This window comes from Bison bison, unplaced genomic scaffold, assembly GCF_000754665.1.
Source record: "Bison bison bison isolate TAMUID 2011002044 unplaced genomic scaffold, Bison_UMD1.0 scf7180017864371, whole genome shotgun sequence".
Lineage (NCBI taxonomy): Eukaryota > Metazoa > Chordata > Mammalia > Artiodactyla > Bovidae > Bison > Bison bison.
Genome location: NW_011494943.1, coordinates 9,949,414 through 9,964,087, shown reverse-complemented (window position 1 = coordinate 9,964,087; position 14,674 = coordinate 9,949,414). Strand labels below are relative to the sequence as shown.

The following is a 14,674-nucleotide window of genomic DNA, read 5'->3' as shown; positions in this document are numbered from 1 at the left end:
TCTCTCTCCCTCCCTCTCTCTCTGTCTCTCTCCCTCCTCTAAGGCAGGGAGGCAGCAATGAGCCCCACCCAGGCCCTAGAGGGCCTCTGGAGACCCTTGTTCACTGCCTCCACCGCCCCCCACTCCCGTTCCCTCTGCCCGGCAGCCCCCACGTGGTGCAGATGACCATTTTTGCTCTTGAGTTCACGTTCAGCAGCAGGATCACAGGATGTACTGAGCACATCAGGGCGGAGCAGCGGTGGGACGAGGGCCGGCCCACCCCGCTGCTGCCACTGGGCTCTGTGGGGTCCCGGCTCCTTTCTGGGCACCTGAGTCTCCGTGTTCAGGTGATGGGGAAGCCAGCAAGTCTGAGGCTCCCTGGAAGGCTCGTCATTCGAGAGAAGCAGTGGAGAGAGTTTGTTTGGTTCTTTCCAAAGCAGGGCCCCACTCATCATCTCCCAGGAGACGGCAGGGGCCATCGCCTGGCGTTTCCCCTCCCAGCAGGCTCCCTCCACACAAGTCTTCACAAGCAGAGTGCCTCCTGGTGGCGCACTGAATTACGTGGCGGGTGGCATAGACTGGGTGCCACCCACAGGGCTCACAGCTGGCAAGGATGGCAGACAGGAGGTGACCCATGACGATCCCTATGTCACAGGGGCACCAGACAGGTGCTGGGGCACAGGGGCACCCATGGGCACCCAGTGGGGAACTCAAGAGTTCTGCCCAGGGGCGTGACAGGGGAAAGGGAAGGGCAGAGCCCCGGATGGCCAGCAGGTCCTGGTGTCGGGGCCCAGCCCATGAAGATGATGGTGATGATGGAGGTGGGACCGTCCCCACCGATGAGGATGGAGCAACATCCTCAAGGAGTCTGGGGTCCGCCCAGCTGCCTGTGGCTCTCGGCCCATATGAGCTTAGACTGGGGGTTGACTCAGGAGATAAGTCGGGGGCTCCGAAGGCCCCCTGAAATAGCTGACACCCTGGGCATCAGCAGTCAGCCAGACACCCGCACCAGGGCACACCTGTCGTCCTTCGGGAGAAGGGGTGTGGCCAGGCATCAGCCCTCGTCTCCCTCAGGTACCTCTACTCCCGGAGGATCGACGTGTCCCTGTCGTCAGTGAAGTGTTTGCACAAGCTCGCCTCTGCCTACCAGGCCAAGCAGCTGCAGAGCTACTGCGGGCACCTCTTTGCCATCCTCATCCCCCAGGACCCCTCTTTCTGGACACCCCTGGAGCTCTACGCCTACGCCCTGGCCACCCGGGACCCTGTGCTGGAGGAGATCTGCGTGCAGTTCCTGGCCTGGAACTTCGGGACCCTGACGCAGGCTGAGGCCTGGCCAAGCGTCCCCCCGGCCCTGCTCCAAGGTCTGCTCTCCAGGACCGAACTGGTGGTGCCCAGCGAGCTGGTCCTGCTGCTGGCTGTGGACAAGTGGAGCCAGGAGAGGCACACCTCCCACAAGGAAGTGGAGGCCTTGGTGGAGCAGGTGCGGTTCCCCATGATGCCACCCCAGGACCTCTTCTCGCTGCAGTTTAACCTGTCCCTGTACTGGAGTCACGAGGCGCTCTTCCAGAAGAAGATCCTGCAGGCCCTGGAGTTCCACACCGTGCCCTTCGAGCTGCTGGCTCAGTACTGGGGCCTGAACCTCACTGAGGGCACCTACCAGCCCCGGCTTTACACCTCGCCCACCTGGAGCCAATCCGTGATGAGCTCCAGTTACAACCCCTCCCGGTCCTTCCAGACCCCCCAGCACCCCAGCTTCCTCTTCCATGACAGCTCTGTCTCCTGGTCTTTCGTCTACCTCCCTACCCTCCAGAGCTGCTGGAACTACGGGTTCTCGTGCTCCTCTGATGACCCCCCACTCCTGGCTCTCTCCAAGTCCAGCTACTCCAAGTCCAATCCCACCATCGGCTATGAAAACCGGGCCCTGCTGCACTGTGAGGGGAGCTTTGTGGTAGACGTCATCGACTTCAAGGGCTGGAAGGCCCTGGTCCCCAGTGCCCTGGCTACCAACAGCTCCAGGAGCACTTCCGTCTTCCCCTGCCCGTCAGGGTTCTTCAGCAGGTTCCAAGTCGTCATCCGTCCCTTCTACCTGACCAACTCCACGGACATGGACTAGACTCGAGGCTGGAGGTCAGGGTGGGCAGGAGTTCATAGAGGCTGGGCACCTCCCCTCCTTCACCTCCTCTCTGCAGCCACCTCCAATCACCGGCCACCAGGTGGCCCCCCTGCTTCCGTTGATCTCTCTGAGCTTACGGAAATTACTGGAAGACTTCAGGTACTGCAGACTTCCCTGGTGGCTCAGATGGTAAAGAATCTGCCTGCAATGTAGGAGACCTGGGTTCAACCCCTGGGTCGTGAGGATCCCCTGGAGAAGGGAATAGCAACCCACTCCAGTATTCTTGCCTGGAGAATCCCATGGACAGAGGAGCCTGGCAGGCTACAGTCCATGGAGTTGCAAAGAGTCAGAGACAACTTGTTGCAAAGAGTTGGACACAACTGAGCGACTAACACTTCCTTCCTTCAACTAGTGCACTCACAAGCTGAGAACTCCCACTTCAACTGCCCGGCTAATTTGTTGGGAAGCAATGAGATGTGAGCCAGGAGCTGTGGGGTTTCCTACCTGGCCTTTCACTTTCTCCACCCTCTGCTGTCCCTTGTCTGAGATCATTAAAATTGCACTGTGGTTCCCAAGTTCTCTTGTTCACGCAGAAGAGGCTGTTGAGTTCATAGGGTGTTGGGACAGAGGATGATTCGCTAGGCCCTGGGATCAAGTAATGAGCTGACGTGGTCCCTTCTCTGTGAAGCTGCTGCAGTCTCGTGGGTGAGACAGGCCATCACAAGTAAGCAAACACTTGGGGTGAGGACCAGAGAGAATAATGGGTGATGGAAACCAGAGGAAGGAAGGTGGGAGGCACAGGCTGGAGCTACTTTAGTGGATCTCAGTGGAGAAATGAAGAGTGCGAGGCAGCAGGCGTGGGGGAAATGGCAGGAGGGTGTGTGTGTTCCAGGGAGAAGGAACAGTAGGTGATCGGAATCTTGGCCCCATCAATCTTCCCACTTGTGCACTGGGAAGAGGGCAGAGATTCTCTTCCCAGCATTGTTTGTAGAAATGGAAATTTGCAAAGAACCTAGAAGGCCAATGGGATGCTTGAGCACAAATAAAAGACACCCACAATGTGGAGGGTCAGGTAGAAGAAGCGTGTACAAGAAGGAGACTGGAAGACCCACCGAATCTAGGGCAAGGCAAGGGAACCGGGCCTGGGGTCCCGTAGGGAAATTGCGTTAGAATGCCACCACCGGGTTCTGGGCGTTGGAGGCTGCCCCCACCACAAGCGGGGCAAGAATTGTAAACTGTCCCCGCTTCTTTGTGTTACACATGCTCCAGGCACCAGGCTCTGGTGGAAGCATCTGGTTGGCCAGGCTCAGACCACGTGCCCTCCACTCTTGGCCAGGGTCTGAGAGAACAAGCATCTGGACTGCTCTGGCCTTGAGAAGGGAGGCGGCACTACACTCACCCAGTGGGAGTGAGATTCAGAAGCTGGGCAGCCAGGACAGCAGCTGTCCCCGCCACACATGCCTCTTCCCTCCAGCCCCGAGAAAACAAGAGCAGGGACACACAAAGCCTCCCCCTGACCCCACACAGCTTCACCCTTTGCCAGAAGGCGCCCCCAGCCCCATCCCTCTCCCAAGATCCAGGCCCACCATCTTGGCCACCTCCATGGTGGTCCTTTGACATCTTAAAAATCTACCACTTTGTTTAAACCACACTGATGGCCATCACCACAGTCGAGGACTGTAGCTGGTAAAAGAAGACAGGAAATGTTGGTTATCAACATGCTCCAGACACACACAGGGGAGCGGCAGTCTCACTGAAGCAATGAGCCACAAACCCACAGCATCCTCCTCTCCTACCCGCTCCCTGGACCTCTGCCCAGAGCCAGCACCCCAGAAGTGAAGGTACAGGCCTGGTCAGGTAACCGGAACCTTTCCTCCAGAGTGCTCCAGGCCCTGGTGGATCCAGACTATAAGGAAGCCTGCAGCCCACCTCGAGCCATGGGATCAGCCATTTGAGGACATGCCCGAGGAATCGCCAAGTTCCTTCCATTCTCCTTGTGGGTGTTCGAGTGGCAGGCTTGTCCCCCTGACAGTCAGGGTCTACCAGCCCAGGGTAGGCCTCCCACCTTCTTTCCTCACCCATCCCATTTGCCTGAACACATGAGTGGTCCCCTTGGTCAGATCTTGGTCTCAGCTTCTGGCCAGTGGAGCCTGGAGGTGTCTCTTAGTGGAAACATTCCTTTCGTGGGTGTAAAAACTCTAAACCAGCAGAGTCCAAAGTTAGGGGGACCGGACGCAGAACGTCTGGCCCTGGGGAAGATTAGCAGGACTAATCTGTCCTGCTCGGCCACCACTGGCTCCCGCACTAGGGGTGCAGGTTGGGGAGGGACTCACCCTGCCACAGACTGGAGCCCAGGGCTGGGTGTTTGTTTGGGGTTGTTTTGTTCTGTTCTGTTCGGCAGTAAATGATGAAAGAATGTATTGAGGAATCTGGAAGTTGGGCGGTTCCAGGATTGGCTAATGTGCTGTTGATGTCTTCAGACCCAGATCCTTCTGTCTTTCGTCACTGTTATCTTGAGCCTTGGGATTTGTCCTCACCCTCCGATTCACAGGCCAGCTCCGTGTCATGGGCTACTCTTAACGACAGCAAATCCCTTGACATCGGCACCTGCGTGCTCTGGGAGCAGCTGTCCAGCCATCGGGCCGGTCAGTGAGTCCAGGGCTGGTAACGCTAAGGTGGACTGATGGGTGGGGAGGACCAATCCAAATCTAGTTAAATGTCGACTCCTTGGATGGCAGGTGAGCTGCCTGCCTTGTGCTCTGACTCCAGGTTTTGGGTCACCACTAACGGCCACAGCAGCACCAAGTGTGGCACACGCCACCTCGAACGTCCAGAGGGGGTGCCCTCTTCTAAGTGGCCAGGGCCACCTGCCCTTTGGCTGTGGCATAGTGAGACGGCAGGGGGAAGGCACAGAATCAGCGAGCTGGCACAGTCCCGAAGCAGGTGGGTGTGTGTGTGCACGTGAGAGAAAAAATTGCTCACAACGGCCGCATTCCAGGTGTTGGGCTCTACCACTCTGCTCCAACCAGGCTGTGCCTGGAAAAATAGGAGGGCCCACTGGGATCTTCAAGATAGTCTGCTAACCAAGCGTGTACAAGAGCCCACAAAGTCTTTCCCGGGAGCTCTCGGTCACTTGGTTAATGGCCAGGAGAAAGGTTGTCAGGACTGCACACTGTTGAAGTCCAGGGCCTAAAAGCCTGACCACTTGCCTCTGAGGGGGCTCTGAGTGACCCAGAAATTGGGAGGGGACCACAACCCTCCCATGATGGCTCTGCTCGGGTTTTTTTCTCAATGATAAGAATTAAGTAAGAGTTTTGCAAGCTGCTCGTCTATTTTGGTCCTGAGCATCTCATGAACAGCTAGCCACATCCCTCCCATTGCAATCAGGAAGCTCTCTCAATGGCAGTGTCTCTAGAGTGGGCCCTCTCTGGCCTTCAGAGATAAGCCACAAGGGCACTTTCTAAAAGGCTGGTGGCTCCTTTCCCAGTGATTTCACCAGGTCTTGGGGCAAACACAGCTGTTTGGGTCTTTCCAGATTAGAGGCTAGAGATTGGCTGCTCACAGTACATTCTTCAGGGGTTCTGGCTCCTGGATTCCTTTCTCTGTATTGTACCAAGGAATTCTTGGCCCCCAGGGAGGCCAGTTTTCAGTCAATGAATTGAGGAGATAGCTAGCATCACTCTCAGCTGCTCAAGCTAGTGAAGAAGCTAGATACCTGATAGATGTACCTATATTAGATATTTTTAGCTTCAGCTTCATATAATGACAACTGAAAATAGCCGTGGCTTATTTGAGATCCTTTCTTTTTCTCTCACATAGTAGAGAGGTAGGCTCCTTCTCTTTCTACACCATTTAGTATGTGACTTCCATTCTCAAGGTTTCCTCGTGGTCCACAAGGCTGCTGGGGTTCCAGCCATCATGTCTGCCTTTCAGGAAGCAGGAAGGAGGTAGCAGAAAAGGACAAAGGACTTTCCCCAGTCATCTATCCCCCGAGATGGAATGTTTCTTAAATTTTTCACCTAAGGTGCCTCACTTCCTTCTTCCTTGCTTTAGTCCCATTAAAAGCAATCATCTCTGACCCTGCAGTGCTTGAACACCTCATTCCAGGGAACCACAGGCAATGACTGAGTCAGCAGCTTCACCACCAGGGGCAATGCCAAACTCCCATCCCTGGCAGACAGTGGGATTTGGAAAAATGACTGTCCTGGGGTTGAACATACACATATACCTGCTGCTGCTGCTGCTGCTAAGTCGCTTCAGTCGTGTCCGACTGTGCGACCCCATAGACGGCAACGCACCAGGCTCCCCGGTCCCTGGGATTCTCCAGGCAAGAACACTGGAGTGGGTTGCCATTTCCTTCTCCAATGCATGAAAGTGAAAAGTGAAAGTGAAGTCGCTCAGTCGTGTCCGACTCTTCGCGACCCCATGGACTGCAGCCCACCAGGCTCCTCCGTCCATGGGATTTTCCAGGCAAGAGTACTGGAGTGGGTGCCATCGCCTTCTCCGACACATATACCTACACATATTTATATCTATGCACACGTACAAAAATGAGCTCAGTTCATTGTGGTATTACATCTACATACCATGGACCCACCACTCAGACCCAGACAGTGAAACCTTTCCTCATCCCCAGAAGGCTTCCTCCTGCCTCTCCCCCTGGTTAGTACCACCACCCTCAGCACAGCCACTGTTCTGACTTCTGTCAACATAGATTAACCTTTCCTCTTCTTGAACTTCATATAAAGGAATCAGAGTATATGCCCTTCTGTGGCAGCCCTGTTTGGCTCAATATTTTGTCCAAGATTTACGTGTGTTGTTCCAGGCAGCAGAGCAGAATTCCATTGTCTGAATTCACCACAATTCATCAACCTGTTCTGCAGCTTTGGGGCTGTTTCCAGTGTTTTGGTGTTTGGGATAAAGCTTCTATGAGCATTCTTGTGATGTGCTTTGGTGGACATGTGGGCTCATTTCTCTTGGGTGTGTACCTAGGAGTGGACTTGCTGGGCCATGCATTTAGCTCTCCCAGCCAGTGCCCAGTCTCCCTGGCAGCATGCATGAATCACTTGCGCTATATCCCCAGCAGCACCTCACAGCCTCAGTCTTTTTAACTGTGGCAGCTCCAGTGTGCGTGTGTGTGCAAATGGGTCATTCTCTGCTTTCAGCCCCTGGTTCCCTGAAGGTCCTTTACCTGAAATCCATTTCTACCACCAATTTCTATACCAGCCAACCTTCTTATTGCTGAAAATAGAAACCAGCTCTGGTGAACTTAGGACTTCCCTTGTAGCTCAGACGGTAAAGCATCCGCCTGCAATGCAGGAGACCCGGGTTCAATCCCTGGGTCGGGAAGATCCCCTGGAGATGGAAATAGCAACCCACTCCTGTATTCTTGCCTGGAGAATTCCACAGACAGAGGAGCCTGGTGGGCTACAGTCTGTGGCATTGCAAAAAGTCAGACTGAGTCACTGACATTCGCATACACACTGGTGAACTTAAACAGAAAAAGGATTTACAGAAGGAAATAGGAAGCTCGCAGAATGAGTGGGGAGGCTAGAGAACCAGGCTGAGGAACTGAGCAGGAATTACGGAAGGTAGTGTTCCAGGTACTGGCGACCCACTGCAGTACTCTTGCCTGGAAAATCCACGGACAGAGGAGCCTGGTAGGCTGCAGTCCGTGGAGTCGCTGGGAGTCGGACACGACTGAGCGACTTCGCTTTCACTTTTCACTTTCATGCATTGGAGAAGGAAATGGCAACCCACTCCAGTGTTCTTGCCTGGAGAATCCCAGGGACGGGGGAGCCTGGTGGGCTGCCGTCTCTGGGGTCGCACAGAGTCGGACACGACTGAAGCGACTTAGCAGCAGCCGCAGTGTTCCAGGTGGGCTTCCCAGGTGGCACTCGTGGTAAAGAACCTGCCTGCCAGTGCAGGAGACATGAGACATGGGGTCAAAGCCTGGGTGAGAAAGACCTCCTGGAGGAGGGCATGGCAACCCACTCCAGTATTCTTGCCTGGAGAATCCTGTGGGCAGAAGAGCCTGGCAGGCGACAGTCCATGAGGTCACAAAGAGTCAGACGGGACTGAAGCAACTTAGCAGTGGCAGCAGTGCTCCAGGGAACTTTCCACAAGGAGCTAACCACTACGGAACTTAGCGGCTCACTCCCACCACAATTCATCTGTGTGTGATCCACTGGGCTCGGCTGCAACGGGCCATCTTGGCTCTGCACAGGGTTGGCTGGGCTCACTCACGTTGAGGCTTCATCTGGGACAGCAGGAATCGGGGGTGGGGTGGGGTGGGGCGTGGTGTTCCCTCTATATCATCTCCCATCCTGGTGGACAATGACCCAGGATTGGTCACCTGGTGGCAGGGTTCCATGATTCAAGATGCAAGGCCTCCTGAGGCCCAGGCTTGGAACTCACCCCCAACATCCCGGGGCCAGCAGGGAGCCAGCGGTTGGCAAAACAGACTCCATCTCCTGCTGAAAGGAGTGCTATTTGTAATCAGCTCCACGCACATAACCAGAAAGCCAAAGACGGCAGGACCCAGAGAGTCGGGTTAGAAGTAAAACCACCAGACAGGACTTCCCTGGAGGTCCAGTATTTAAGACTCCAGGCTTCTACTGCAGGGGCACGGGTTCGATCTCTGGTTGGAGAACTAAGATAAAATATATATATATAAAACTGCCAGCCATGGATGTGCTCACTGCCTCATGGGACCCCGGCTTCTGGATGGTGTCGCTGTGGCCATTCCACCGCCGTCAGCAAGCTCCCTGGACCAGCCCTGTCTCACTGGCCACAGGCTGAAGACTCAAGGCCCTGAGAGGGCATCTGAGAGCAATGACCTGGCCTTTTCAGCTCACTTGATGGCAGGTTTCCCAAACACAGGAGGGAGACTCAGATGCACTGAGGAATAAATATATTACAGGCTCTCTGAGGAGTGGAAGACTATACAGCTGTGCAAAAGGACTTCTGGGACCCCTCGTGTGCTGATGTGAAAGAGATGCAAGACACACCATCAACTTGGACAAACGCAGAACAATCGTGCATTGAATACTCACTGTTGTCTATTTCGTCTCCGTTTCCCACGTGTTCTTTCCCCAAATGACCCAGAGGTTCCTTTGGGACCTAACCCCCACCCCCTCCACTGGGCAGCAGCCCCGGGTGACCCCTGGGAGGGGCCCAGGGGAGCCCCAGTTACGGGTTTGGGGTGCGCATGGTTGGGGGTGAGGAGCTTGTGGCCCATGTTGATGCTTCTGTTGGGGGAGGGGATTTGTGGGCAACTTTCCCTCCTGAGGACACTGGTGTATCCTTCAGGCAAGGAGAGGTTTTTGTTTGTTTGTTTTTTTGTAATTTATTCAATTTACTTTTTCATGGAGGTGAAAATGTCACATAATGAAGTCTTTTTAAAAAGCCGTTTCCTCCTGTTCAGGCCCTCAGCCTCTAGGTTATGGCCACAGCCTCACACAAAGCAGCTCAGACCTCCTGAAATGGCCAGAATTCAGGAGGACTGGGTGGTGCCTCACCCATGTGGCCCTGGGTGAAGGTGGTAGGCCCCGGGGCCTCAGGGAGTGCTGGACAGGAAAGGTCTGATGTGGCAGCAGCTGATGTGCCGAAGGAATGTCGCTGGTGGGGACGCCAGGAGCTCAGAGCCAAGCATGTGGTCGTTGCAAAATGTCAGGGAAGGAATGCAGAGCCCTTCTCCCGGCTCCCTGGTCCCCACACAGTCGCTGCCCGAGTGCCAGTCCGATCCGTCTGCACAGATGCCTGCGCCAGATATGTGCGTTCAGGCTGTCAGGACAGGAGGCTCTCCTGGAGGCCCCTCCAGGCTGAGCCGGGGTCTCTGCCTGCAGGAGACAAGCACGTGACCAGCAGAGATGGCAGAGACAGAGAAAGAAGGACCCACACACCCGGACAGAGGGGCAGTTGGAACCGGTTTGGAGGAATCATGGGGAGCCAGCTGCAGGCTGTGATCTAAAGAGAGAAAAGGTGGGGGTGTTGGGAGAGGGCTGAACAAGGCTGAAGATGAAACTAGGAGTCTCAGGGAGGCCAGGCAGCCGGTCCAGAGGGGGCGGAGGGGCCCCAGGACGGAGCTGTCCTTGCCTCGCCTGGGTAAGATAGGGAGGGAGCAGGGCCAGAGTCACAGTGGCCCTGCCTGGCTCCTTGCTAGCAAGGGCCAGCCAGGAACAGGCTTGGCGATCTCTGCCTTGCCAAGCTCACCATCACCTCTGATCCCTCTGATCCTAATCCTGGAGATGGCCTCGGACCCCAGGAGCATCCCTAGAGGTGGATCCTTCACAAGGAAAGAAGTTTCTTCTCCACCCACCCCCAAATCTTAGCTCTGCTCAGAAGAACTTCTTTTCTTCCTTAGACTACACACAGATGATTTCTTCTCTGAAACACTCCCCTCCTCCTCACCAGGTTAATTCTTTTTTATCCTTCAGGTCTGGGAGCCTCTCAACCTTGGAGGAGCCTCACATCCCAGGCTCTTACTAAAAGGGACCTGAGCTTCTGCATTTCTAACCAGCTCCCAGTATTGCCAGCACTCCTGGTCTTCAGGCCACACTCTGGGAACCACATTCTAGGGACCAGTGACTCAGATGCCTGAACTCTTGGGAAAGCCTCTGTCTTCAGCCTGGAGGCAGCTACCCTGTCCTGTGTCCATGACACACTCTCCATCCCCCCACTGAATAATCTTTTGTTTTGCCAAAAGTTTTACTTCATTTTAGGTTTGAAGGGTTTGTTGAGAAACCACTCATCACACACAATAAACAATTTTAACATTTACTAAAAGAAAAGAAACAGAAACAATAGAAGTAACATCACCAATTTGGGTCAACAACCTACATCCAGACTTTAAGTCCCAGTTAGGAGAGTCCCAGGCTGTGTTCACCCCACAGGTGAGACTTCAAATTGCAGCTTTGGGGATGGGGATCCCACTTATCATTCCAGATAGCAAACTGATAACATCAATTCGCCTGCAAAACTGCAGCTCTGGCTTTATTTTTTACTTTAACAATGCTGTTTGCTTCACCTGGTGAGTCTTGGGATTTCATTTAGACCCCTGGGGGATTGGCCAGGTCCTTGGGAACTTAAGAAATTCCAAGCTTATCTTATCTAAAGCGCTTCCTGACTTGGTTGCTTGCAAGCAGGCAGAGAATCTGGGCAGTGTCCAGGAGAGTCAGAAGCAGGTCAGAGGCCTGAGCCCCGGGTTCTGAAGCCTGAATAAGACCTTCCTCCATTTCGATTTCTCTAACATCCTTCCACAGGGCATGGCCAAATCTCACGTGTGTCTCTGCCACCTCTAGACTGATTTCATCTTTTCCACCATCAGATCCCAGGCATGCCCAGCACAGAGCAGCAGCACGGTAGCCTTTGAATCTTGGTTGAATGAGTGAATCAATTCATGCATTCAGACAAAACGTTGATACAAAACTATGCCAGAAGCTCCCACATCTACACCTTGGGAGAAAAAAACCCAAACACTTAGAACTTAAATCTTTTCTGGAGTTGTAAGAAGATGAAGTGTAAAATCTGTGGAACAGCAGCCCAGTGCAGCTGGGAAACTTGTTAGCAGTGCAAATGCTCAGGTCTGCCCCAGTCTCCCTAAGTCAGAAACCCTAGGGATTGCAATCTGTATCTCCGAGCCCTCCAGGTACTCTGGGTCACTCAATTGCAAAGCGCCCTGAAGTCTAGACCAGTGATAGCTACTGGCCGCCTATGGGAGCCACCCAGAAGCTTTGAAAGCTCTTATGCCTTGCCCCTCTGTGCTGTTGTTACAATACTTCTGACTCCAAATAAGAGGCTTCCCCCTCCGAACACCAAATCTGTATTGTCCTTTCTAATACCACATCTCCAGCCCTCTGACACTACCTGGAGTTATAGCAGACCCCACAAGTTAAGAGCTCAGTCCCTTAACTGAGCTGTGACTCACCCCCACTTCAGATGCCAGTTGCAAGCTAGGGTTGGGAGTTCCTACCACCCCCTCTTCAGGTGTAGGATTTGCTAGAGTGATTCTAACTCAGGGAAATACTGTCCTTACTAATAGCAGCTTATTATAAAGGATGGCATGGAGAAGGCAATGGCAACCCACTCCAGTACTCTTGCCTGGAGAATCCCATGGACGGAGGAGCCTGGTAGGCTGCAGTCCATGGGGTCGCTAAAAGTTGGACACGACTGAGCGACTTCACTTTCACTTTTCACTTTCATGCATTGGAGAAGGAAATGGCAACCCACTCCAGTGTTCTTGCCTAGAGAATCCCAGGGACGGGGGAGCCTGGTGGGCTGCCGTCTATGGGGTCACACAGAGTCGGACACAACTGAAGCGACTTAGCAGCAGCAGCATAAAGGATGCAGTAGAGAGTCAATTGGAAGGTGTGTGGCAGGGGAGGGGTGCAGAGCTGCTGTGTTCACCTGCTCACCACCCTCCTAGCACCTGCACACAATGATCCCTGAACCCCATCTTTTAGGAGTTTTCAGGGAGACCTCATTCCTTAAGCATGATTGGGTAAACCGTTGGCCATTAGGATTAACTCCAGCCCCGGAGAAGGGAACAACAGAGGACGAGATGGTTGAATGGCATCACTGACTCAATGGATATGAGTTTGCGCAAACTCCAGGAGACAGCGATGGACAGGGAAGCCTGGCGTGCTGGCATCCATGGGGTCACAGGGAGTTGGACACAACAAAGCAACTGAATAACAAACTCACCACTTCCCAGAGGCCAGGGGGGTGGGGCTAAAATTCTAAGCTTTAATGAAGCTGGTTGGTTCCTGTGGCAATCAGCCCCATCCTGAGGTTACTGAGGGGCCCACCAAGAGCCACCTCATTCTCATAAGCTCAGTTTTGGTCAAAAAGGGGCTTCTCACGAACGCCAAAGGATGCTCCTCTCACCCTCTCATGAAATTCCAAGGGTTTTGGAAGTTCTTGTACCAGGAACTGGGGGCAAGGACCCAGTATATGTTTCTCAGGAGGTGACATTTTACGGTATCACAGCCCGCCCGCCCCCGCCTTTCTGGGGGTAGGTCAGTTCTATTCTGGGTAGGTCAGCTCTGTTCTGGCTCCCCAAACTCCACCTCCTTTTTGCTGAAATGGGGGTGAGGGAAGGATTAGAGAGGAGAAAGCAGGGGTGAACCAGGTGTGTGGCCAGGACAGCTCAATAAAGCGAGGAGGAGGGAGGCTGTCACAGGTGGGAGATGAGGGGTCGCTGACCTCTTTTCCCAGAACCTTGCCTGGAGGGGCCTGGGGCCCAGGGCAGCTCCCCGTGACTACGTGTGTGGTGTGCTGAGCAGCTGGTCCCCATCAGACCAGCCTCAAGCCTTTCCTAAGGAGGCTTTTGCTTCAGTCACAGCAGACCCTGTGTGGGGATGGGTAACTCGGGAGGAGCGTTGCCTTGGCAACACAACGACTTAGGAGGGTGGTGCTGGTAACCAGGGCTGCTTTTGACCTTCACCATCTTTCGGGCTGGTGGCTTTATCATTGCCTGCTCTGCTGCTGGGGTCTTCCCAAGTCTGCACTGAAAAGCCAGCCTCAGGGGAGGCCTTTGGCTACCCCCTTCCACCCACTTTCTCATCTTAGAGGGCATTGCCTTGAATTACATTTCACCAGAAGGTGCCACTTGAAAGCATCTAAGCCAAAGCTGAGCCCCTGTTTGCCCTGGATTTACCCTGTGGCTGCCACGCCAGGCCACCCCTGCTGCTCATCCTGCAGCTATAACCAGACAAGCAAGGTGACCTCCAGTTTCCAGATGGATCCAACGTAAAAGATGGTGAAACAGCCTCAGCATCACGTATCCAGGTTTGACTCCTCTCAGCTCGGTGATCTTAGGCAGAAGCCTTCACCTCTCTGAGCCTTAGCTTGATCTCAGTAAAGGGGGAGCTGATACCCTTCCTCTCTCCAGGGGATGTCACTGGGGCAGCTGAAGGCTTCCATGGGCCACACTCCCTCGTGTCAGGAGGGTGAGGGTGGGTGTTAGTCTGCTCAGGATGCTCTCACAGAGCACCACAGCCTGGAGGCTTATAAAACAGAAATTTAGTCCTCACTGTTCTGGAGGCTGGAGTCTGATTCAGCGCTGGATGAGGTCCTCTTCTGGTTCATAGATGGCCATCTTTTTTTGCTGCGTCCTCACAGGGCAGAAGGGTGAAGATGCTCTCTGAGTTTCCCTTTATTAAGACATGCATGCATGCTAAGTCACTTCAATTGTGTCCGACTCTGCGACCCAGTGGATGGTAGCCACCAGGCTCCTCTGTCCATGGGGTTCTTCAGGCAAGAATACTGGCGTGGGTTGCCATGCCCTTCTCCAGAGGATCTTCCTGACCCAGGGACCGAACCTCCATCTCTTATGTCCCCTGCATTGGCACTTTGCCACTAGCACCACCTGGGAAGCCCTTTATTAGGACAGTAAGCCCATTCCTGAGGCTCCCTTTCCTGACCAGACCACCTCCTGATGCCATTGCACTGGGGGTTAGTTGTCAACATGTGGATTTCAGGGGGACACAAACATTCAGCCCATGCGAGATGTTTATGAATCTTCTATCATTGTGAGCAGATGTTTGTGAGGTCCAGTTCAGTGCCAGGACCTTCAGGAAT

General features: G+C 54.1%; 1 protein-coding gene across 2 annotated transcripts in view; it reads left to right on the top strand.

Moving 5' to 3' along the window:
- Positions 1-2,684, top strand: part of LGALS3BP (lectin, galactoside-binding, soluble, 3 binding protein) — a 10,666-nt gene extending 7,982 nt beyond the window's left edge. Inside the window, exon 6 of one of the 2 annotated variants that reach the window (XM_010856273.1) lies at positions 1,054-2,684. In XM_010856273.1, coding sequence (XP_010854575.1) covers positions 1,054-2,092 — 1,039 coding nt within the window. In that variant the 3' untranslated portion in view covers positions 2,093-2,684. The remainder of the gene's footprint in view (positions 1-1,053) is intronic. The other variant, XM_010856274.1, reaches the window with a different exon arrangement.
- Positions 2,685-14,674: the final 11,990 nt, after the last annotated feature.